Below are 24,433 nucleotides of genomic sequence, written 5' to 3' on the forward strand. Positions count from 1 at the left end.
GCAGTCAGGGTTGATCTCCTCTAGGACTGACCAGTTTGATCGCCTTGCAGTCCAAGGAACTCGCAGGAGTCTTCTCCAGCACCATAGTTCATAGGCCTCAATTCTTTGGTGCTCAGCCTTTCTTATGGTCCAGCTCTTGCAGCCATACATTGCAACTGGGAAAACCATGGCCTTGACTATATGGACTTTTGTTGGCAGGCTGATGTCTCTGCTTTTTAGTATTCTGTCTAGATTTGCCATAGCTTTCCTCCCCAGGAGCATCTTTTAATTTCTTGGGTGCAGTCCCCATCTGCGGTGATCTTGGAGCCCAGGAAAATAAAATCTGTCACTACCTCCATTGCTTCCCCATCTATTTGCCAGGAATTGAGAGGGCCGGATGCCATGATCTTGGTCTTCTTAATGTTGAGTTTCAAGCCAATTTTTGCACTCTCCTTCTTCACCCGCATCAAGAGGCTCGTTAGTTCCTCTTCACTTTCTGCTATTAGAGTGGTATCATCTGCATGTCCTAGTTTGTTGATATTTCTCCCGGTAATCATAATTCCAACTTTTGATTCATCTAGCCCTGCCTTTCTCATGATGTGCTCTGCATATACGTTGACAGTATACAACCCTGCAGGAGTGCTGGTCCATAATTTCAATCAAACTCAGCATGTCATGTTTCATCAAACCACCCATAGTGATCAATCTAGGTCATTTATAGGGGGCTTTTATAAGGAAGTAAGAGAGCGGGGTCCTTGACCCTTGCAAGTCAGTTGATTTTCCCTTTCAAATACCTTCTCTTAAGACTCCTTTTAATTATTAGTTTATCCATTTTCAGTGTAACAATAACTTATGATTTGCTGGAAATAGAAGGGGGAATTGGAGGAAAGAGTATGTATAGCACAGAAGTAAAACACTGAATATGAAATGCTCATATATAAGTTAATGCTTGTTGCTTATTTCCTTCCTTCCCTCCCTCCCTCCTCCACCCATTTGCTGAACTTTTCAAAGTGGGTTTCATGGACACTAGGTTATTTTCACCAAATAAAATAAACTGAAAACAGATTTGCAAGAAACCTGGACATTACTTGTAATTTGCCATTTTTCCAAATTTAATATTTTTTTGCAGAGCACACAGTATATTCTGAAATCTCCCCAGAAGTTAATGAAAAATGTAACAAGGAAAAAAAATATAGTACATTCTTAGCATTGGGACAATTCATTACAAATCAGAGCTATGTCATTGCATTAATTACTACGATGGTAAGAACTTTCTTTTGTGGTTTTTAAAGAAGTGTCAGCATTAGCAACCAGGCATTCCTGCATTGCTGTTTTACAGAACCTGTTGCCTTCCAAATGTCCAAAAGGATTTCCAGGTTGGCTGAATGCCTTCCTAATAAATCAAAATTTCAAAGTCATCTGAACAGAGATTTTGGGAATTATAAATACCGGTATGCACATCTGGATGTCCCCAAGTGGGGAATTATCTACTTTGAACTTGATTCTGCTGACCTTATTCACAGTTCTTTGTCTTATTGTGTTATGCCTTCCAGCTCTCCATTTTAAGGCCCACGTCTTAAATCAAAGTTATATCCATAATGACACCTATATGATCATTCTGAAGTTATATTTAAGTATATTTTTCTATAAAGTTGTTAAGATTAAAATTATGGCTTCATTCATAAAATAGGGTTAACCTAGCTATTGAATTCATCCACATTCAAGATTTGCACAATATACTGTACCATAAACTAACCAAATGTACGTTTGCACAACGTGTTAAAACTACAAAAAGTGAACACTAGGGAAGTACATTCTATAAGTGCATCTGGTAGATCTTTACAGGAGTGATTAAGAGTGTTATGTGAATATAGTCAATTAAGAGATACTAGTATTTGCTTAGGGACGTGGTGGCTCAGCGGGTTAGGACGCTGAGCTTGTCGATCAGAAGGTCGGCAGTTTGGCGGGTCGAATCCTGAGTGCCGCATAACAGAGTGAGCGCCTGTTACTCGTCCCAGCTTCTGCCAACCTAGCCGTTCAAAAGCACGTAAAAATGCAAGTAGAAAAATAGGGACCACTACGGTGGGAAGGTAACAGCGTTCCGTGCGCCTTTGGCGTCTAGTCATGCCGGCCACATGACCACGGAGACGTCCTCGGACAAGCGCTGGCTCTTCGGCTTTGAAACGGAGATGAGCACCGGCCCCTAGAGTCGGAAACGACTAGCACGCATGTGCGGGGGAACCTTTACCTTTACCTTAGTATTTGCTTATATCATGGACAGATGGAACAACCAACAGAAAGGTGCTGAATCGTATAAAACCAGAAAGTTCACTAGAAGCCAAAATCGCAAGACCATGCCTAATTTACTTTGGCCAAGTCATGTGTGCAAATTCATTGGAGAAGTCAATGATGCTAGTTAGTGGACAAAAAAGAAGGGGCAATCAAAGAATTTGATGGCTTGATACCATCAAAGCTGATACAAAGATGAACTTCCAACAACTAAAAGAAGCTGTGCTTGATAGGTTAACCTGGAGAACATTTGCCCATAAAGTTGCCAAAAGTCACACACAACTGAATGTTGGAGAATGAAATGAATATAAGAAATGTGTCTTGTTATATGCTGGCTATATTTTTACAGTCCTATTATCTGTATTGGTCTATGAAGCTGCGACCTTATCAAAATCTGTCTGCTTTGAAATACATAATTTCTATGCATTCATTCATAGGTTTGGAGTATCACCTACAGTAGCTGGCTAACGTTTGTTCTGCTAATTTGGTCTTGTATAATTTGGATGGTACATGACCATCACCTCTATGCCTTACGCAGTTTACCCTTTCTTGTCACCTATGGAAATGTGCTGGTGATTCTTAATTTTATTGTGGGACTGAATCTTTCACAAGAGGAATTATTTCCAGGAGTTGCAACTTCATTACTCATTGACTTAGATTTGAAACCTTATTCTCTTCCCTGTGTCCATCTGGGAGCCAAGGTGAGCATATACTTGCTAAAATGAACAGCTACGTAGTTTGGTCTAATGCAGAGGTCCCCAACCTTTTGAGCACCTGGGACCGGTTCCATCGAGAGAGGTTTTTCTGCGGACCAGAGGGGGCGTGATTTCATGTACTGTCTGCATCCCGCAGGTGGGGCTTTTCTTGTTTGGGTGGCCCGGTTTCTGGCTTACCATGGCCCAGTGCCGGTCTAGTGGTTAAGGCATCAGGCTAGAAGCTGGGAGACTGTGAGTTCCAGTCCCACCTTAGGTATGAAAACCACTCTGTGATCTTGGGCTAGTAACTTTCGCTCTTTCACAGCCCAACACACCTCACAGGGTTGTTTTTGTGGAGAAAATAGGAGGCAGAAGGACTAATGAATAGATATTTTCACCACTTTGAGTTGTTTATAAAAATAATAAAGAAACAATATAAACTAACAAGCAATAAATAAATAAATACATTTCAGAAAGACACTCTGTATACTCTACTGCCCTTGTAATCAGTAGGTTGCAGGGTGCTGAAGAGACAGCAAAATTGAAGCCACACTTCCAGTGCTGGCTACTTCTCATATACATGTTTCTCAACAAAAATACCTATGTGGTTCTGTTGCAGATTTTATATCAGTTAACTTTCTGGTTGTTGTTGAAGCAGTATGTGATGCAAAGACAGAAGCAAAAAGAGGAAGAATTTCTCAAAGAAGTGATAGTATATCAAACTGGTAAGAACATTTAATATCGAGTCACCCTGATCCTTTGCCCCTCTCTTTAAAATGGATTTTAAAAGCCTTAATTCAGTCCAGCTACAGTGGCAGAGAAACTAAATTAGGAAATAGTCTCAAGTTACACACAGATTCTGCCTGATGGTTAGGGGGGAAAAACCCCGCTTCATTGTAGGAGAAGTTTGAGAGTAGAACCTATTTATGGGTTTTCTAAGATGTGTTCAGGTTGAATATGGGTAGCCATAAATCATGAATTCTTTCATTTGGATTTTTTTTGTAACTCTAGGGCAGTGTTAACAGCTTGCTGGCTGGGGAATTCTGAGAGCTGAAGTCCACTCTTAAAGTTGCCAAAGTAGAGAAACACTATGCTAATGATTATAAACTATGTTTTTCTATTGACTTTGGTCATCTTGTGGCAAGTCAGTGTACTTCAGTCTCTACTACAACTTCACTGGAACTTCAGTATGTCAGGGAAAAAATACAGGCAACCCTATATGAATCTCCGCTCCTTCCGGCGCGGGTTAAAGACCCACTTATTCGAACAAGCTGGCCTGGCCTGATGGGGAGTCAATTTAGGGTTTTAATTATTTGTATATTCTTACTGTTTTATTTTGGGCATTAATTTAATTCTTTTTTAACTTTTGTACTTTTGTATTTTTATTATATGCCCTGTTCACCGCCCTGAGTCCTTCGGGAGAAGGGCGGTATAAAAATTTAATAAAACTTAAACTATAGGTGAATCTAATCCCAATCTTTCTACTCTATTTCACAGCCTTCCTTTAAAAAAGATTGATTTCCCTGTTTAAAAATCAGTGAGTTGCACACCAGACTCTGCCCCCCACCTGCTCCCAATTTCTGGGTTCAAGAAATCTGTTATTCTCTACACCACCACCTAGCACTGAAAGCATATAGGGGTGTATGGCCATGAATGCATGCTAGCATCTTTTGTGTGTGTGTGTTGATTGAGGGCAAAATTATTTTCATTATTCTGGAAGCCAGGTTAACTCAGGGTTGTTGGTGTTTGTGTTTCAGTCTTATTTTTCTGTACTGTCCTATTGGTGAGTGAGAGGAAAAACAAGTTGACTCATGTTGGAGCCACCAGGCATGAGGATGATTGATGCTGTATTCAAACTGTTTCAAAAAGGATTGAAAACTGTATGGTCTCAGAGTGGATGAGTCTATTAAAATGAGGAATGGGAATATGTATTGTTGGGGAGGAGATGGATGCTACATATATTATTACACTTTGTGCATATAGAAGTGTTCAATGAACAATTATTCAATGTGGAATATTTCATTCTTAAGAAAAAAGAGGGGACATACCTGCATATATAGGTAGCATTGTAGTGGAGGTGGAGGGAAAGTGGGCATTCTGTGTTTATTCCAAGCTCAATCGTATCTAGAGCTGTTCAGCAGGAAATCCTGTGGAATCCAATGAGACTTGCTGCTAAGTAAGCATATACTGGATTATAATCTTATACCATAAGTAGTCAAATGTAATAACATTTATCTTAAAAGATCATTCTGGTCCATTAAATATTGATGATGCTCCTGATTGATTGTACACTCCTATTGCAGAAATGGACACACAGCAAAATCTGTTTGTTGAAATACTTGGTTCTATATTTAAGAGGATCCTAGTAAAATACTGGATTTACTTCTGTTCCATCATGTTCTTTATTGTCAGCTTCAATGGCAAAGTGGTCGTGTATAAAATTCTTTACATTATCCTTTTTCTGTTCTGTGTGGCTATGTATCAGGTAAGCAGATCTGGAATTTGAGACTTATGCTTGATTCCTAACTTCTGAAGGGAAAGGAAAGCACTGCCAAATCAAATCTGTTAGTTTGCCGTTCTTTTAATGCTTTATCTTTTAAATTTTAATCTTTTTCTATTTTTACATTAGTTTGCAATTTGTATAGAAGTTTGCAGAAAAATACATTTCCATATATTTTTTTCAAAGGCTTATAACTGGCTATAATGTTATTTATTTATTTTTATTTATTTAATTGGATTTGTATACCGCCCTTTCCCGAAGGACTCAGGGCGGTTTACAGGGTAATTAAAACAAGAAATACAAAAATTAAAAACAATTAAAAAGATTACAACAGTCCCTGAAAAAGTAAAAACCCCCAATTAAAATTAAAATTAAAATTCTCATAAAATTCTCTTATGCCACATTCCAGATGCCATTGTGTTTGCAGAAGTGCCTTAGAAGTTTCAAAGTGCCAACATTAAAAATACTTTCAAATTAGTTCATTCCTTGGCTTCAGAAATGCATGCATGTGATAGATTCACATTAAATTATAATAAAAAATTCCCTTATTCCTTATAGCCTAGCCATGTTATTTTAATTCACATATGGGAGAAACTGTCTATTGTAGGTCTCTAAATGCAGTTATGATTACTGAGAATTTTCTTTTTTAAAATTTCTGAGGGTTGCACAAGAAGTTAAAATTCCTAAACAAAGAAAATAATTCCAGACACACTACATTTATCTACAGTCACAATTTTGTTGTTGTTAGCTGCGAAGTCGTGTCCGACCCATCGCGACCCCATGGACAACATTCCTCCAGGCCTTGCTGTCCTCTACCATTTTCTGGAGTCCATTTAAGCTCACGCCTACTGCTTCAGTGACTCCATCCAGCCACCTCATTCTCTGTCGTCCCCTTCTTCTATTGCCCTCGATCTTTCCCAGCATTAGGCTCTTCTCCAGTGAGTCCTTCCTTCTCATTAGGTGGCCAAAGTACTTGAGTTTTAGCTTCAGGATCTGGCCTTCTAAAGAGCAGTCAGGATTGATCTCCTCTAGGACTGACCGGTTTGATCGCCTTGCGGTCCAAGGGACTCGCAGGAGTCTTCTCCAGCACCACAGTTCAAAGGCCTCAATTCTTTGGCGCTCAGCCTTTCTTATGGTCCAACTTTCACTGCCATACATTGCAACTGGGAAGACCATAGCCTTGACTATACGCACTTTTGTTGACAGGGTGATGTCTCTGCTTTTTAGTGTGCTGTCTAGATTTGCCATGGCTTTCCTCCCAAGGAGCAAGCGTCTTTTAATTTCTTGGCTACAGTCCCCGTCTGCAGTGATCTTGGAGCCCAGGAAAATAAAATCTGTCACTACCTCCATTTCTTCCCCATCTATTTGCCAGGAATTGAGAGGGCCAGATGCCATGATCTTGGTTTTCTTAATGTTAAGTTTCAACCCAAGTTTTGCACTCTCCTTCTTCACCTGCAACAAGAGGCTCTTTAGTTCTTCTTCACTTTCTGCCATTAGAGTGGTATCATCTGTGTATCTTAGGTTGTTGATATTTCTTCCGGCAATCTTAATTCCAACTTTTGATTCATCTAGCCCTGCCTTTCTCATGATGTGCTCTGCATATAAGTTAAATAGGCAGGGTGACAGTATACAGCCTTGCCGGACTCCTTTCCCAATTTTGAACCAATCAGTGGTTCCGTGTCCAGTTCTCACTGTTGCTTCTTGACCCGCATATAGGTTTCTCAAGAGACAAATAAGATGGTCTGGTACTCCCATCTCTTTAAGAACTTGCCACAGTTTGTTATGATCCACACAGTCAAAGGCTTTAGCATAGTCAATGAAGCAGAAGTAGATGTTTTTCTGGAACTCCCTAGCTTTCTCCATGATCCAGCGTATGTTGGCAATTTGATCTCTAGTTCCTCTGCCTCTTCGAAATCCTGCCTGTACTTCTGGTAGTTCTCGATCCACATACTGCTGAAGTCTAGCTTGTAGGATTTTAAGCATGACTTTACTAGCATGAGAAATGAGTGCAATGGTGTGATAGTTTGAACATTCTTTGGCACTGCCTTTCTTTGGAATTGGGATGTAAACTGATCTTTTCCAATCCTGTGGCCACTGTTGAGTTTTCCAAATTTGCTGGCAAATTGAGTGTAGCACTTTTACTGCATTGTCTTTTAAGATTTTGAATAGCTCAGCTGGAATACTGACACTTGCACTAGCTTTGTTGTTGCTCAGCTTTTCTAAGGCCCATTTCACTTCACATTCTAGGATGTCTGGCTCAAGGTCAGTGACCACCTCATTGTGATTATCAGGGACATTAAGCTCATTCTTGTATAGTTCTTCTGTGTAATTTTGCCACCTCTTCTTAATCTCTTCTGCCTCTGTTAGGTCCCTGCCATTTTGGTCCTTTATCATGCCCATTTTTGCATTAAACGTTCCCTTCATTTCTCCAATTTTCTTAAAAAGATCTCTGGTCCTCCCTATTCTATTGTTTTCTTCTATTTCTTTGCACTGTTCATTTAAGAAGGCATTCTTATCTCTTCTAGCTATTCTCTGGAATTCTGCATTCAATTGGGTGTATCTTTCTTTTTCTCCCTTGCCTTTCGCTTCCCTCCTTTCCTCAGCTATTTGCAAAGCTTCCTCAGACAGCCATTTTGCTTTCTTGCATTTCTTTTTCTTTGGGATGGTTTTGGTTGCTACCTGTTGTACAATGTCGCGAACCTCTGTCCATAGTTCTTCAGGCACCCTGTCTATCAGATCTAATTCCTTAAATCAATTTGTCACCACTACTGTATATTCAACAGGGATATGATTTAATTCATACCTGACTGGCCTGGTGCTTTTCCCTGCTTTCTTCAGTTTAAGCCTAAACTTTGCAACAAGAAGCTCATGGTCTGAGCCACAGTCAGCTCCTGGTCTTGTTTTTACTGACTGTATAGAGCTTCTCCATCTTTGGCTGCAGAGCATATAGTCAATCTGATTTCTGTGTTGACCGTCTGGTGATGTCCATGTGTAGAGCCGTCTCTTGGGTTGTTGGAAAAGAGTGTTTGCTATGACCATCGTATTCTCTTGACAGAATTCTATCAGCCTGTGCCCTGCTTCATTTTGCACTCCAAGGCCAAACTTGCCTGTTATTCCAGTTATCTTTTGGCTTCCTACTTTAGCATTCCAATCCCCCATGATGATAAGAACATCATTTTTTGGTGTTAGTTCTATAAGGTGCTGTAGTGCTTCATAGAACTGGTCAATTTCATCCTCTTCAGCACTGGTGGTTGGGGCATAGACTTGGACTACTGTGATATTGAATGGTTTGCCTTGGATTCGAACTGAGATCATTCTGTCATTTTGAGGATTGTATCCCAGTATTGCTTTTCCTACTCTTTTATTGACTATGAAGGCTACTCCATTTCTTCTGAAGGATTCTTGCCCACAGTAGTATACCTGATGGTCATCTGAATTAAATTCACCCATTCCTGTCCATTTTAGTTCGCTGATACCTAAGATGTCAATGTTCAGTCTTGTCATCTCTTGTTTGACCACGTCCAGTTTTCCTTGATTCATGGATCTTACATTCCAGGTTCCTATGGAGAAAAAATCTTTACAGCATCGGACTTTCCTTTCACCACCAGACACATACACAGCTGAGCGTCCTTTCGGCTTTGGCCCAGTCGCGTCATTCTTTCTGGCGCTACTAGTACTAGCCCTCTGCTCTTCCCCAGTAGCATATTGGACGCCTTCCGACCTGAGGGGCTCATCTTCCAGCGTCATATCGTTTTGCCTTTTGGTACTGTCCATAGGGTTTTCATGGCAAAGATACTGGAGTGGGTTGCCATTTCCTTCTCCAGTGGATCACGTTTTGTCAGAACTCTCTGCTATGACCTGTCCATCTTGGGTGGCCCTGCACGGCATAGCTCATAGCTTCATTGAATTACGCAAGCCCCTTCGCCACGACAAGGCAGTAATCCATGAAGGGGGTCACAATTTTATATCAATATAAAGACAAATAGCCTTTGAAAATTCTGTAGCTTAGTTTAATTTGTTGTGATTCTTATCTACTATAAGTCTTCCAGTAGGTTATCTGATTATATTCAATACTAAGTTTGCAAAATTGAATTTGTTGGTTCCAGATTCATTATGAAGGATGGCGGCGAGTCTTGAAAGGATTTTGGCTGATAAGTGTCTCCTATTCGATGATAGTCCTCATTGCTTTGTATACCTACCAGTTTGAGATGGTTTCTGCATTTTTCCTAAAAACTTTGGAAATATCAGAGGAAAGGTAAGGGCTTTAATTTAAGATTCTATATTCCTTTTGTATCTTGAGATTTTTTCCCAAACTCTGTTGTATAATAACAAATAAGTAATTTGGTGCTGGTATTAAAATATAGATACCAATACTAGAGGGGATGCAGTGGCTCAGTTGGTTAGGACGCTGAGCTTGTCGATCAGAAGGTCGGCAGTTTGGCGGGTCGAATCCCGAGTGCTGCGTAACAGAGTGAGCGCCTGTTACTCATCCTAGCTTCTGCCAACCTAGCAGTTCGAAAGCACGTAAAAATGCAAGTAGAAAAATAGGGGCCACTACAGTGGGAAGGTAACAGCGTTCTGTGCGCCTTTGGCGTCTTTTTTGTTTACCCCAGTATATACAAAAATTGTTCTTGGAATGTTGGCTTGTTTTTTAAAAAAATCAATAAGGTTTGATTTAAATACCTCTAGTATTCCTCAGAATTTCTAAAAGAAGGACCAACCAGGCCCGTCTTTGCCCAGAGAAGGTTATCTGAAGGAATTTAAGAGGAAACATTCTGCTTCCAGCTGGCTGAGCCAGCCTCGATCCCTTTTCATAATAGGGGTGAATAGTTAGACAAGTTACTTGGCCTGTTTGTTAGGTTCAACCCATCAATCCATTGTCACATGAGATGGCATTTCTTCTTTAGGGAAAATATTCTTTAGAGAGCTGTGGTATATCAGATTATTACATGTAAGTTCTGCCAACATTTTTCCTTGCCGGGACCTATAAGCCACACATTTAGAACATTATTTACAGAAATAACTTTCCAGATCCACCCTATTTACCTGTTAAGTAAAGAGCTGTAAACAAGAATATTTAAATATGAGCTAGATTAAGACCTGATGGTTAGTCAAGGTGGCCAGAGGTGTGCAAGTGTGCTGAAATGTGTTTACCTGAGGAAAGGATAGAGAATGCCCTTTCTCTCTGAATAACTGGCTAGGTTCATCATTCTTTTAAATTAATAATCATACATGTATTTACTTATGTTTGAGTACCTGTAATGGGAAAGAATTCTTTTCCTCTTTTTCATCAGCTGAATCTGCATATATTTTTGTCTTTTCATTTGCCAGATTAAAAGATTTGGGTCTTGAACGGTTCAGCACAAAGGAACATTTTAGAAATATTATATTATCGTATGCCTTTCTTCTGACTTGTATCTTTCAAGTGCATAATTTCCATAAAGATTTCCTGAGGATCACAAATCTGACTAATATTTCTGTGAATCCATCCTCTTCTTCACCTGGCAGGTAATATGTGCAGACTAGTGTATTCAAAATACACTCTACAATAGAAAATACATGGATGGATATGTGGTGTGTGTGTGTGTGTGTGTGTGTGTGTGTGTGTGTGTGTGTGTGAGAGAGAGAGAGAGAGAGAGAGAGAGAGAGAGAGAGAGAGAGGATAAATAGATGATAGATAGATAGATAGATAGATAGATAGATAGATAGATAGATAGATAGATAGATAGACAGATAGCCAGATAGATAGATAGATAGAAAGATAAACTCCTCTTTAGATATAAACATGTTTTATGTATATGGGTTCTTAGTAATGAATGTATGTATATACATATCTTCCCTTCTGAATGGATTGGGTCATGGAACTAGTAACCACTAGTTACTTGTTACTAGTTATTCTTTTACTCTATGGAAATGGAAAGTAGATGATTTTGGCTTCATATTTCCTGTATTTCATGTGGAAACGTAATTGCTCAGGGATAGAATTTCTTGCAAATAAATAGTCCCATGGTTATTCCTCAGGGCAAGTGCTAATTAGATAGCAATAGTGATAGCGATAGCAATAAGAGTTATATACCACTTCAAAGTGCTTTACATCACTCTCTAAGCAGTTTATAGAATCAGCATATTGCCCCCAACCATCTAAGATTGAGTCAACCTTGAGCCGGTGAGAATCCTGGCAGTGAGCTAAATTAGCCTGCAATACTGCATTCTAACCACTACGCCAACACAATTCCTAGATCTCCTTAGATCTTTAAGAGATGACTGTGGGATGTTAAAATGACACTGATATGGGCTGGCCCAAAATTTGAGATCCAGTGTAGTGGTTACTGTGTTAAATTTGGAATGGGGAAACCCAGGTTCTACTCCATCCCCATGGACATTCGTATACCTTAGGCCATTCATTTTATCTCAATCCAACCTAACTTATAGGTGGTGATTGTTATGGGAAAATAAGTACCTGTCAAATAAAAATACTAAATATTCTCATCTGTCCCTTCCTCTTTTTGGTCTGGCTCCTCCTCAGTTATTTATCTGGCTTCAACACACTCCCCCACCTGGTTTTTATTCTCCTGACCCTATTTAGGGTTTTGCTTAAATGTGCGATTGTTTGAATTATGGGTTTTAATTTTGATTATGGGTTTTAATTTGTTGTTTTTGATTTGTATTACTGTTTTTAACTGGGCATGGGTTTAATCTTTTTTAATTTTTGTATTGTCTTTTTTATATATGCCCTGTGAACCGCCCTGTGTCCCTACCAAGGAGAAGGGCGGTATACAAATTAAATAAAACTTGAAACTTGAAACTTGAAACTGAATGATGTTGGGGCCATGCTCACTATCTCCAACCTCCATGTCTTCTCATATCATTCACTCTCCAGCATAGAAAGTTCTACTCACAAATCTGGCTTTCTTAAAGACCATGACAAGCAGCACCTACAATGCAACTATCTTAACTTTTATTATTCTTCCTTTCTAATTGTTTATCAGAACTCTTATGTGAAGTAACTGGTTTTTATTACATCAGCTTTTCTCCAGCTTGCTTCTGGGCCTGTTGCACTGCATTTCCTACAATTTGCAAAATGTTTTTAGCCAAATTATTCTTAACTCCATTAAGAGTTAAGTTGAGTCTCCTTCAAACCTAGTTGATCCACATGATTTATATGAACATATGCCTGCAATTTTCTTGGTATGATAATGAAATGGTTTACCACTGACTTCTGGTTTTTTTTTATTTGCAGTCTGGCTCACAGACTTGGAAGGTCTCCCATTTTGAGAGTTTCCATTCACAAGTTAGCTTCCTAGACCAATCAAGGTTTATCAGATGCTGCTGTCTGTTGATCCAGATTATCAAATATGGGAGGACTATAGAATATGGAAAGTGAAACAGGAGGATTTTTTCTTTAAGGGATGAAATATCTTTGCTACTATGATACTGGCTTTTAGTAATTGAAATTAAATAGGTGCTGAGATTTATGTTCTTTTTCTACCCAGTGACAAACAAATGGAGATTCTTGTGTATCTTCTGGTGAATACGTGAGTTGGCTTTATGTCTTGAAACTTACGGTAAATAAATAAATAAATAAATGTATGTTCCCACGTAGATCTGAATTTGTGGCTTTATCTCTTGAAACTTACAATCAATCAATCAATCAATCAATCAATCAATAAATGTTCCCACGTAGATCTTGTTTGCACTGTCTGTCATTTGTGTCTCTGACCCCTCCCCCCATAGGCAGGCTTTTACTGTAGCCATGCATGCTTAACAGTTACTAACTGTTAGAGTAGGGTGTCCAACTGCTGGCCCATGGATCGGATGCATCATGCTGAAACCATGACCACCCCATTGCCAGCAATGGAAAAAAAGTCACGATACATCGTGATGTCATGTGACGTTGTGAGTTTGACATCCCTGTCTTAGAGCTATGCACATTTTTAAAATAAATTCCCACAAGGATGTGCATACATATATATGAAGCAGCCTTTGAGGCAGTTGTGTAAGGCTGAAAAAGACTGAAAGACTGAAAAAAGATGCAGCTGCTTTAATGCTTTGAAGAGGTGCTTTATATATATGCACTCCTTTGTATTGTGAAACACTTTTGTTGACAGATTGGCACACCCCTGCCAATTGATCAAGCAGAAAGCTAGCCAAAGTTTACTTGCTTTCTAGAGTTGAATCATAAGTACTTTTAAAACCCTGATAAAATGAAATATTACTAAAAGTATAAAATCACAACCAGCAATTATTGCTCATGGAAATGTCCTGTTCCAGGAAGGGATGCATTTCTGAATATTGATAGGGTGCTGAATGTTGCAGTCATAAATAGACTTCCTTGGAGTAAGTCATCTTGAATTCAAACACTCTTACTTTTAAGTATATGTGTAAATACTTGAACTATAAGATCCTGCTAAAGGAGCTGTGGCTCATTGAAAGGTCACTGCTGTCCTTAAACTGGCCTCTCCAATTAGATGTTTCTGGTAGCATTTGGGAAAGACTTTGTCTATAATCCAGACATTTGGGAATTTTCTGTACTTGCAATTTATTTATTTATTTATTTTATTACATTTATATACCGCCCTTTCCCGAAGGACTCAGGGCGGTTTACAGGGTAATTAAAAACCAAGATACAAAAGTTAAAAACAAATTTTAAAAAAAATTATATTTGTCCCTGTATAAATAAAACCCCAATTGTCACGTGTTTTTTTGTTTGTTTTTTTAAACTTTTCAGGGTTAAGGAAACACTCCAGAAACTGCAAAGTAGGTGAGCTTGAAATGCATAGAATATTAAATGTTTGAATTTGCTTAACCTTTGAAGCCTATGCAGGTCAGGTGGGCAGAATTTATCAGAAAAAAGATGCCTAGACTCTGAACTATTCAATACTATAAAAGTAGCACCTTGAATTGCCCTTGAAAGTATATAGTTAATTCAGTGCAGTACCTGTAGCAACAGAATAACACAGTATCAAGACTGACCAGGAAGCATATGGGTCATTTCAATTTAGACCAAGTTTTTGGTTGGTCTTTAAGGGCAGCCCCATGGGGAATGAGTTGCAATGATTGAAATGAGAAATAATAAGTGCATTGGTGACTCAGTGCATCCAAAGTTGGTTACAACTGATACACCAGCTAAGAAAACTCATCCTGGCCACAGAGTCCATCTGCTCTTTAAGCAGGAGCCAGAAGTCCTAGAGCAGTGTTTTTCAACCTTTTTTGGGCAAAGGCACACTTGTTTCATGAAAAAAATCACGAGGCACTCCACCATTAGAAAATGTTAAAAAATTTAACTCTGTGCCTATATTGACTATATATAAAGTAATTCTCTTGAATAGGAATCAAATAAACACAAAGAAAGTATTTTATAATTACTTTTCAATTTTTCCCACGGCACACCAGGCAACATCTCGCGGCACACTAGTGTGCCGCGGAACAGTGGTTGAAAAACACTGTCCTAGAGGACACCAGAGTATGAGCTCCTGTTTTGCAGGAATACAATCCCACTGATATAAAAGATGGTAGCATTCTAGAAACATCAGGCTTCTGAATTTACAGCTGCTGCGTCTTGTTTGGATTGAATCCAAACCTATTTTTCTTCCATTTGTATGGAATGGAAGTTCTCTTGACTTGCTCATTTCCAGTTGGGCTTTCTCTGGTCATGCTGGCTGAGGACATTTTTTGCAGAAAACTAAGTACCTTGCCTCTGACTGTAGTTTTGTTTTACTGCATGGGTGTTGAGCGTTAAAGCTAGAAACCAAGGAAAAATCACAGTTGATGATTAAGGCAAAAATGTTGTGAACATTCAAATACTAATAATTATTGATAACATTTTTTAAACTGACATGCAGCATGACTCCCAGCAACTCTGAGTAGGTTAACATTTTTAAAAAATATTTAAAAACAGGTAAAAATATAAGAAACACAAAACAAAGAACAAAAATGGCAAGAACAAGAACAAGGAAAAGGATGTCAGTCATCTTTACCAGAGAGCTGAATGAAAAGCTATGTCTCCAAGGCCTTTTGAGATACCGGTAGAGTCAAGGGTATTAGACTCTAAAAGGAAACCTTATTACAGAGGGCTGAGGCTGCAACAGAGAAGGCCCGCTTCCAGCGTCCTAAAAATTGCACTGTTTAATCAATAGATCCTGCAGCATGCCAACTCTACCAGATTGGATCAGCTGGACAGATACAATAGAAAATAGGTGGTTCCTCAAGTATCCTAGCCATAAAGGACTTTATAGGTAGCGACAAGCATGCCTATCACTGCCTGTGTTGCTGCATTCTGAATTAGTTGAAGATTCTGGGTCATTTTCAAGGGCAGTGCCATATAGAATGAAAGTCTACCATTCATTTTCTTTTGGTTTTATTGTGGGCTGTTGTGGGCTGTTCCCTGACACCACTGGATGACATCGCCAGGGCTCGTTGCCTTGGAAGAGTGAGGAAGATTCTCAGGGATGACTCACACCCTGGACGGTATCTCTTTACTCTCCTACCATCCGGTAGGAGATATAGGAATATAGCCAGCCGTACCAACAGGCTGAAGAACAGCTTTTATCCGTGGGCTGTTAGGCTTTTGAATGGGACATAATCTTATGCAGAATTGACTTGGGAGGCCGGTGTGTGGTGTAGTTGGTTCACATGGTGTGGTGGGATGGAGGGTTTGTTGTCACTGTGTGTTGGGGGGAGAGAGCACGGGGGGAGGCTCAGCTAATCTCAATGTACACATGTTGTACTTTGACAATAAAGGTTTATTATTATTATTATTATTATTATTATTATTATTATTATTATTATTATATTATTATTATTATTATTATAATATAATAATAATATAATAATAATAATAATATAATATAATAATAATAATATAATAATAATAATAATTTTATTATTATTATTATTATTATTATTATTATTAATTATTATTATTAATTATTATTATTAAAAACTTCCTGAAAAATATTTACTTGTCAGGGATTATTGTCTCCCTCATTACCTGTAATACATCACAAGATGAGCAGCATATAAATTTGATAAATAAATAAACAATAAAGAAAAGTATCTCTTAAAAAATCACCTGACTGACCTAAGATTTATCTTGCTTCATTACCCATGCAATAACTACTCTGGTTGGCTATTCTAATGTATTTTAAACAGGCTGGCTCCTGAGCCATTACAAAAGCCTTTTCCAGATGGACTGGACAAGTCTGAGAATACCACAGAAAATGGTAAGGCTGAAGAGTAAGCTCTTCTATTCAAAATAAAGAAAGTAGTGGTTTGCTTTATTCGAATAAATTTGGCATTCAATTTGTAAATGTAATCTGTTGTCTCCCAATCCCAGTACAAAACAGATGGCAAGGGGTTTGCTATTTTTAGGTTTGAGGAACAAAATTCATCAGTGGGATGAACCTCCCGACTGGTGAATTCTGGCAATATTCTTGGCAGTAGGTACAGACTACAGCATCAGACTTTGAACCAATGTTTCTCAAACTTGGCAACTTGAAGGTGTGTGGATTTCAACTCCCAGAATTCCCCAACAAGCCAAGGTTGAACGAAGTCATATGCAAATTCAACCCAGTTTTCTAGTCATACTTCTATTCACATAATTGCAATTTTCAAAAAGAATTAGCAGTATTTTCATCAAACTAATATTTTTTCTTTGGTCACAGCAGTGGTTTCTCTCAGATTTCTCTCTGCCATTTTATTTGTTTATCCCTTCATTGAGAAACTTTTAAAGTGCAAGCCTTTGGGCAGATCCCAGGTCCTTTTTTATTCTGCTTACTTTATTTTGTTAAAATCAATTACTTTTCTTTTTAGAGGTAAAGAGGAATAAATGGACAGAAGTGGTGGATAATTTGGCACCTTGTCTTCTGAAGATCATAGCAATAGTTCAGGAAATGCAAGTGCTTGCATGGAGATTTCTGGAGCTCCACATCCTTAAGATTGTGTCCACTTGCATTATCTGGATCACACTTCAAGAGGTTAGTTAATAACTATCTCATCTAGGAAACAGTCCAAAGAGAAAACCAGGAATTAAGGCAAGAATTCAATCAAGAAAGCAGAACAAAATAAATCTGGATATAAATATTGAAGAAAAGAACACTCCTTTTCTACAGACCTTCATGAAATTGATTTATTAATATTTGATGCAGAATTGTATTACTAATAAGTTAATAATCCAGAATGTTATTTAGGTATGTTATGGATTCTTCAAGTTACAAAGGCTCTAAAGTTTAGATGTGATTATAGAGTGTTTATTTGTCAATATCTTAATCTTTATATTGTCTAGTTACAGATGTGTGAAAAATCAAACTGCTATTACTATGGCTAGGTTTAAGGGTAAACTTTCCAACATGGATTAGATCAACTGCTTTACTTGATCAAGACTGAAGCAGAAGACTGAAATTGTTTTGTCTGCAAAGATGATTCCTGTTGGCTTTGCTTTTTTACTTTATTTGCTTGTGTCCACTTTTCTGTAGGTGTGTTTGATGAACTATGTTTTCTTTATTGTGTGGACATTTGCTATTCCTTATTCCAAATTTCGTCCCTATGCCTCAAGAATCTGTACATTTTGGTCTTGTGTGATGGTCATCTGGAAAATGTTGTATCAGTTGAAATTTATTAAGCCCTGGAATTATTCCACAAACTGCACTCAGGTCAGTGTTCTAATGGGCTGAGGATCCAAATTTCTCAAGCATTTTTTGTACTTCCTTGAAAGTGTTCCAGCTCCCTCAATCAGATACAAAACATTTTGCAGATTCCTTAACCTTCTAAAATTTGGTATCTTCAAGATATTGGAATTGCAGCCCCAAAATTTCAAAGTGGTATGACCTGGAATGGCTTATAGTATGGACTAGAAGTGGGGAGGTTTGAAAAAAATAAACAAATGAGTGTGTATTTTCCTGAAATAGTCCCCTTCTTGTTTCTTGAAAACAAGAAGTACAATTGTATACTGTAGAGTCATTTGGCCAATGAGCCACCATATAAATTAAACAGGAAGAAATTAATTTTGAAAACAGAACTGTTTGGCTAATAGGATGTCATATAAATTGAACAAATGAAGAATGAATGTGTCCATCTCTTCAGGATCTGCATTTAAATATGACTTACCATTCTATCAATGTTGATGAGTTATTGGAGAAATCATCTTTGTATGTGGCACCAATTGACACAGCACTCTGGATTGGAGGGTTGATGAAGTGCAGTGACAATATTGTTCTTTGTCTAAAGGTAGGAATTTATTTAAGCACTAATATTATGGTAAGCAAGAGAATAAATATTACAGAATGAATCTTTTTGCTTATAAGACAGTGAGTCTGACATTAGTCCTTCTAATGGGGAAACTGATGTTTGTCTAATAATATTATCAGACAAACTTTGTAATATCACTTTAAATTTAGGAACTAGACTGGTTCAAGACATTTTGCTATTTCAAAAAATATGGTCTGTTAGATGTTCAAAAGCAGACCTAAATCATACTTTAGCACTAGTACTTTATTTCCATTGATCCACCATTAAGGAGGATCATTGGAAAGACAGTTCTGTCTTCCATCAAAAGAGAATGATTCATGGATAACAGCCATCATAAACAAGTATAAAGTTGTCTCAGTAGGGTGAACTATTGAAGAGGAAAAATCATAGATGCTTTAGGTAATTAGGATGATTGGGGAAACATCATTCTTATGAAGGATGTATTATCCTGTATTTCTTAGAACCAACTTACCATCCTGATTCTAATGGCTTTAGAAGCAACAGTGTATCGCCACCAATATTTTTACTGGACTCAGAAGCAACTATTGCCACCTGTCACAGGTAGCCTTTTTAATAATATTGCCCGGGAGAACTTGGATGAAGGGCTACTCAACTGCATCAAATACTTTCTCAACTATAGTTTTTACAAATTTGGACTGGAGGTGAGAAAATGTTGGTAAGAAAGGACCATATCTTCTTGGTGTTGGGAAATGAGACAGGCAGCTTAGAAGACAAAAGATGTTTTGTTTCAAGTAGGAAGTAATCAGATGTGGCCCCAGAGAGCCAAGTGCAGAGGCAAGGTGAAGCTTTCTGCCACCTGGTTCACATAATGGACTACCTCATTTTATAGTTTTGGGAATCCAAAGAGAAATCCATCTGTCTTCCCTACAAACAGGTAGATAAGACATTGTACAGTATTTAGTCTGTCCAATGTTTTCAAATGTTTTGAGACTGTGATATCCACAACCCTTCAGCCATGTTAGATTACAAAAAAAGTAGCCTCTGGGCATGCTGATTGGGGATTCTGGAAGTTGTAATCACAGCAGACTTTAAAGTTACTGGACTGGGCAATACTGGATTCATCTATATTGAATTGTGCAGAAGGTGAATTGCTGTCATTGGTATATCAAAGCTGCACTTTTCCCTGCTTACGTATAATTATATACATTTATTGAAGTACTATGGTTTTGTCTGCCATTGAAGGCAAAACACAAATGAATAGCTATAAATACTGAACGGTGAACAAGTTTTTACTTTTTTTAATAATCTTTATTTGTATCTCCTATTTTCTCTTCTTTTATTTTTCCTTTAGTGTCAGGTTAATTTGACTTAATAAGACCATGTTGTATTAGATTTATTAACTTTTTAGTTTAGTACCTAGAAAATCAGGTACACTACTATTAGTGAGGATAAATATAGAGCTATAAAGGGCTTTAAATATGATTAGCTGTGCTTTGATTATACCAGAAACTAAATAGTAACTAGTGCAGTTTTTGAAATAGTGGCAGTGTAACCAAGACATGCCTGTAACAATTACATTGGAGATTTGTATGTTAAGGATTCACTAATTATGAAGCAAATGTTTCCAATATTGTATGCAGGTTGTCCATGATTTGTAACCTGTAGCTTGCTAGGAAGTAATGCCCATAGTGAACCATTGGTTTGCTTAACAACTGCAGTGTTTGCTTAACAATTATCACAAGAAACATTGTGTCATACCAGTTTTACAATTATCACAACATATGACCATAATGGGGTAGGCTCATTACGGTTATATGTTGAGACTACCTGTATATGATTGCAGACTGAGTTCTTGAGCTCAGTGTTAAGTCCTTTCAACCTGGCGCCATTGTGATGTTAGCTCAGCTGCCTCTTCTCCTTTTTTCAGATATGCTTTGTGGCGGCAATTAATGTGATTGGGCAACGCATGGACCTCTATGCACTTATCCATGCAAGTTGGCTGATTTACCTGTTGAGCTACCGTCAGAGGAAAGCAATAGCCCAAGTCTGGCCCAAATACTGTTTCTTCCTTGTCAACATTGTGGCCTTTCAGTATTTGCTTTGTATTGGCCTCCCACCTGCTTTGTGCCAAGGTGAATGCAGCACTGTGTGGGGAAGCAGAGATATGTCATGTGGAGGGTAATAGCAATAATTGAGCAGAGGGCTGGCTTTGCTACTAGTGCTCAGTAGCTCCCTTTGCATCAAACTTGTCTGGACAGGAAACTTGTAAATTAGTTGAAGAAGTTTTGTGTAATGCAGATGATCTCTTTGCTGGCAGATTATCCATGGAGAAATTCCCACTGGTTGCTCCCTTCAAATCTGATTAAGTGGCTTTATCTGCCTGATTTTGCTGAGGGACCGAATACTAATTTTCTCCTGTGTAAGTATAAATTGGAAAGGGTAGCATATGCTTCATGAGGATATGTATTTTATTCTTAGACCAATATAGTTCTGGACCGTGTCTTGCAGGTAACAGTGATAATAACATGACATGCTTAAGGTCCTCCCAGAATTGCTTAATGAGATGAATGGCAATAGAAAACTAATAAATAAATTACAGCTAAATTCTGTGTACAAATTGCAGTAGAGGAAAATGTGGACAAAATAGGCAATGTTTATCTAGCTCAATATTATTTATATGTAGAATAGATAATAAGGTGTTCTTATTGGAAGGATTACTATATTCAGTATCCAAGGGATATGGGTATCTCAGTCCAAATAATTTGTTGAGCACTAAATGTCTATTCCTGATTTATATGAACTGCCCAGAGTTCTTTAAAATTTCAGACATGGGATTTTTCTTGTCCAGTCTGCATGAAATTCCTTCTCTTTTCCAGCAAGCAATGGCTTTTCTCTTTTTAATTTAGGTTGTATATACTGTATGGCTGTGGACCTGTTCTTCATTTACTGTAGCTCTTGCAAATTCCTGTTGCAAAGCCTTCTTCATCTTACTTCTATCTTGTTACCTTTGAGTGCAATCTACAGAGAAATGGCAGTGCAATTTCTTACTAATAAAAATAAAATAAAAATAGTCACAAATGAAGGCAAATATATGTATCCCATTCAATTTTGCAATAAAAATAGTAATTTTTGTAAAGACTTAGCAAACACCCTGCTAAAGGAATTTCCTCACTTCCCAACTGAATGTGCCCCCTCTGGAGATCCTATTCCCTAATTACATTTCTTTGCTAAATTCTTCTCATTTTTTAAAAAAATTGTCTGTCTCCAAAAGGTTGCCCACCCTACTCTTTAATGTAAGTTCCCCCTGATCAGAATGCAGTTTAAACAAATTGTACCTTAATAAATAAATAAAAATTTCCAATATGGGTGCAGTATTCTGGCACAAATAGGAAACATATTTGACATTGAGTTACCTATAATATCACTGTATATTGAATTCCATGCAGAACACTTATCTAAATTGTAGTGCATCAGTTTATTTATTTATTTATTTATTTATTTGTTTGTTTTTATAAACCGCCCTTCTCCCGAGGGACTCGGGGCGGTGTACAGAATAAGGTAGGCATACAGAATGAACAATAGTGAAAACAAACAATAGTAAAATACAAACTGGGACCCCAGATTAGAGCTATCAGGCCAGGCCGGACTGCTGGAACAGATAAGTTTTTAATTCGCGCCGGAAGGTGCGGAGGTCGGGGGCCATCCGGATTTCGGTTGGTAAGCTGTTCCAGAGGGCTGGCGCACCCACTGAGAATGCCCTCCCCCTGGGGGCCACCAGCCGACATTCCTTGAGCGGTGGCACCCTGAGGAGGCCCTCTCTGTGGGAGCGCACAGGACGGTGGGGTGCTGACATTGGCAGAAGGTGCTCCCGTAGGTAGTCCGGACCCATGCCATGTAGGGCTTTGTAAGTCATTGTTAGCACCTTGAACTTCACACGGAAGGCAACTGGAAGCCAGTGCAGTGCACGGAGGAGAGGTGTGATATGGGAGTATCGGGAGGCTCCCAAGAGTGTCCGTGCCGCTGCACTTTGCACCAGTTGAAGCTTCCGAGTGGATCTCAAGGGCAGCCCCAAGTAGAGAGCGTTACAGTAGTCTAGGTGAGAGGTCACAAGAGCATGGGTGACTGTACGTAAGGCATCCAGGTCCAGATAAGGCCGTAATTGGCGAACTAGTCGAACCCGGGAGAAGGCCCCCTTGGTCACAGCTCCTATGTGATCTTCCAGGGAGAGCTGCGAGTCAAGGAGGACACCCAGGTTGCGGGCCCTATCAACAGGGGGTAGTAACTTGTCCCCGATGTTAAGGGATGGGATGTTCTGAGTATCCTGGCTTGCCGGTACGTACAGCCATTCAGTCTTGTCCGGGTTCAGTTGAAGCCTGTTCCTCCCCATCCATTCCCGGACCGCTTTCAGGCAGCGAGACATCACGTCGAGGGCATCACTGATGTTGTTTGGAGTTGAGATGAAAAGCTGGGTGTCATCAGCATACTGATGGTACCCTACTCCAAAGCTGCGAATGATCTCGCCCAGCGGTTTCATGTAGATGTTGAACAGGAGAGGCGAGAGGACCGACCCCTGAGGGACTCCGCAAGCGAGAGGCCTCGGGGTCGACCTCTGTCCCCCTGCCAACACCGACTGCGAGCGACCCTGGAGAAAGGAGGAGAACCAACGCAGAACCGTGCCTCCCACTCCGTCCCCTGAGGCGTCGCAGCAAGATACCATGGTCGATGGTATCGAAAGCCGCCGAGAGGTCTAATAAGACTAGGACAGAGGAATGGCCCCTGTCCTGGGCTCTCCAGAGATCATTTATCAGAGCGACCAATGCCGTCTCCATGCTGTAGCCCGGCCTGAAGCCCGATTGGTACGGGTCTAGATAAACCGCTTCATCCAGGATCTGAGGGAGTTGGTGCGCCACCACGCTCTCAACAACCTTCGCAAGGAAGCGAAGATTGGAGACTGGACGAAAGTTATTCAATGAGGATGGGTCCAAGGTGGGCTTCTTGAGGAGAGGCCTCACCACCGCCTCCTTCAAGGCGGTGGGGAAGTGACCCTCACTCAGAGAAGCGGAGATGACCGCCAGGAACCAGCCTCGTGTCCCCTCTCGAGCTGCATATGCCAGCCAGGAAGGGCACGGGTCCAGTAAGCATGTGGAGGAGCTCAACCTCCTCATAATCCTGTCCACTTCCTTAGGAGTCACAGGATCAAATTCCTCCCAGATGACGTCGACAAGACTGTCCATGCCTTGTTCTTCCAACTCAGCCCAGTTGGAGTCCAGGCCGTTTCGGATCCGAGCAATTTTATCCAGCAGATATTGACCGAATTCCTCGGCTCGACCCTGCAAGGGTTCCTCCCTCACCTCTTGGTTCAATAGGGAGCGAGTCACCCTGAACAAGGCAGCCGGGCGATTATCTGCGGACGCGATGAGGGTGGAAAAGTAGTTGGATTTTGCCACCCTTATCGCAGCGAGATAAGACCTGGTGAGGATTCTTAATCGCAATCGGTCGGATTCGGATCGACTGGATCTCCAACGGCTCTCTAGGCCCCGTCTCCGACGCTTCATTTCCCGGAGCTCCGCGGTGAACCATGGGGCTCGCTGGGATCTGCGCCGGGTCAGAGGCCGCAAGGGTACAACTCGGTCCAGAGCCTCCGTGGCTGCCTTCTCCCAGGCTTCCACTAAGGCATCCGCCGAGCTGTGAGCAGGGAGTGCACGTGCGTCCCCAAGCGCTGCCTGGAACCTATCAGGGTCCATTAGGCGCCTAGGGCGGTACC

General features: G+C 39.7%; 1 protein-coding gene across 1 annotated transcript in view; it reads left to right on the top strand.

Moving 5' to 3' along the window:
- LOC310637728 (piezo-type mechanosensitive ion channel component 2-like) overlaps positions 1 to 24,433 on the top strand; it is a gene marked incomplete at both ends in the record, with an annotated part of 76,071 nt that overhangs the window by 13,499 nt on the left and 38,139 nt on the right. The window contains 13 exons of the mRNA XM_083358229.1: positions 1,109 to 1,242; positions 2,706 to 2,969; positions 3,583 to 3,688; positions 5,267 to 5,448; positions 9,570 to 9,718; positions 10,795 to 10,971; positions 16,615 to 16,685; positions 17,275 to 17,438; positions 17,937 to 18,113; positions 18,544 to 18,687; positions 19,170 to 19,370; positions 20,597 to 20,801; positions 20,987 to 21,088. Coding sequence (XP_083214355.1) covers positions 1,109 to 1,242; positions 2,706 to 2,969; positions 3,583 to 3,688; positions 5,267 to 5,448; positions 9,570 to 9,718; positions 10,795 to 10,971; positions 16,615 to 16,685; positions 17,275 to 17,438; positions 17,937 to 18,113; positions 18,544 to 18,687; positions 19,170 to 19,370; positions 20,597 to 20,801; positions 20,987 to 21,088 — 2,076 coding nt within the window. The remainder of the gene's footprint in view (positions 1 to 1,108; positions 1,243 to 2,705; positions 2,970 to 3,582; positions 3,689 to 5,266; positions 5,449 to 9,569; positions 9,719 to 10,794; positions 10,972 to 16,614; positions 16,686 to 17,274; positions 17,439 to 17,936; positions 18,114 to 18,543; positions 18,688 to 19,169; positions 19,371 to 20,596; positions 20,802 to 20,986; positions 21,089 to 24,433) is intronic.

Source organism: Vipera ursinii, assembly GCF_947247035.1.
Source record: "Vipera ursinii genome assembly, chromosome: 3".
In the NCBI taxonomy this organism is placed as follows: Eukaryota; Metazoa; Chordata; class Lepidosauria; order Squamata; family Viperidae; genus Vipera; species Vipera ursinii.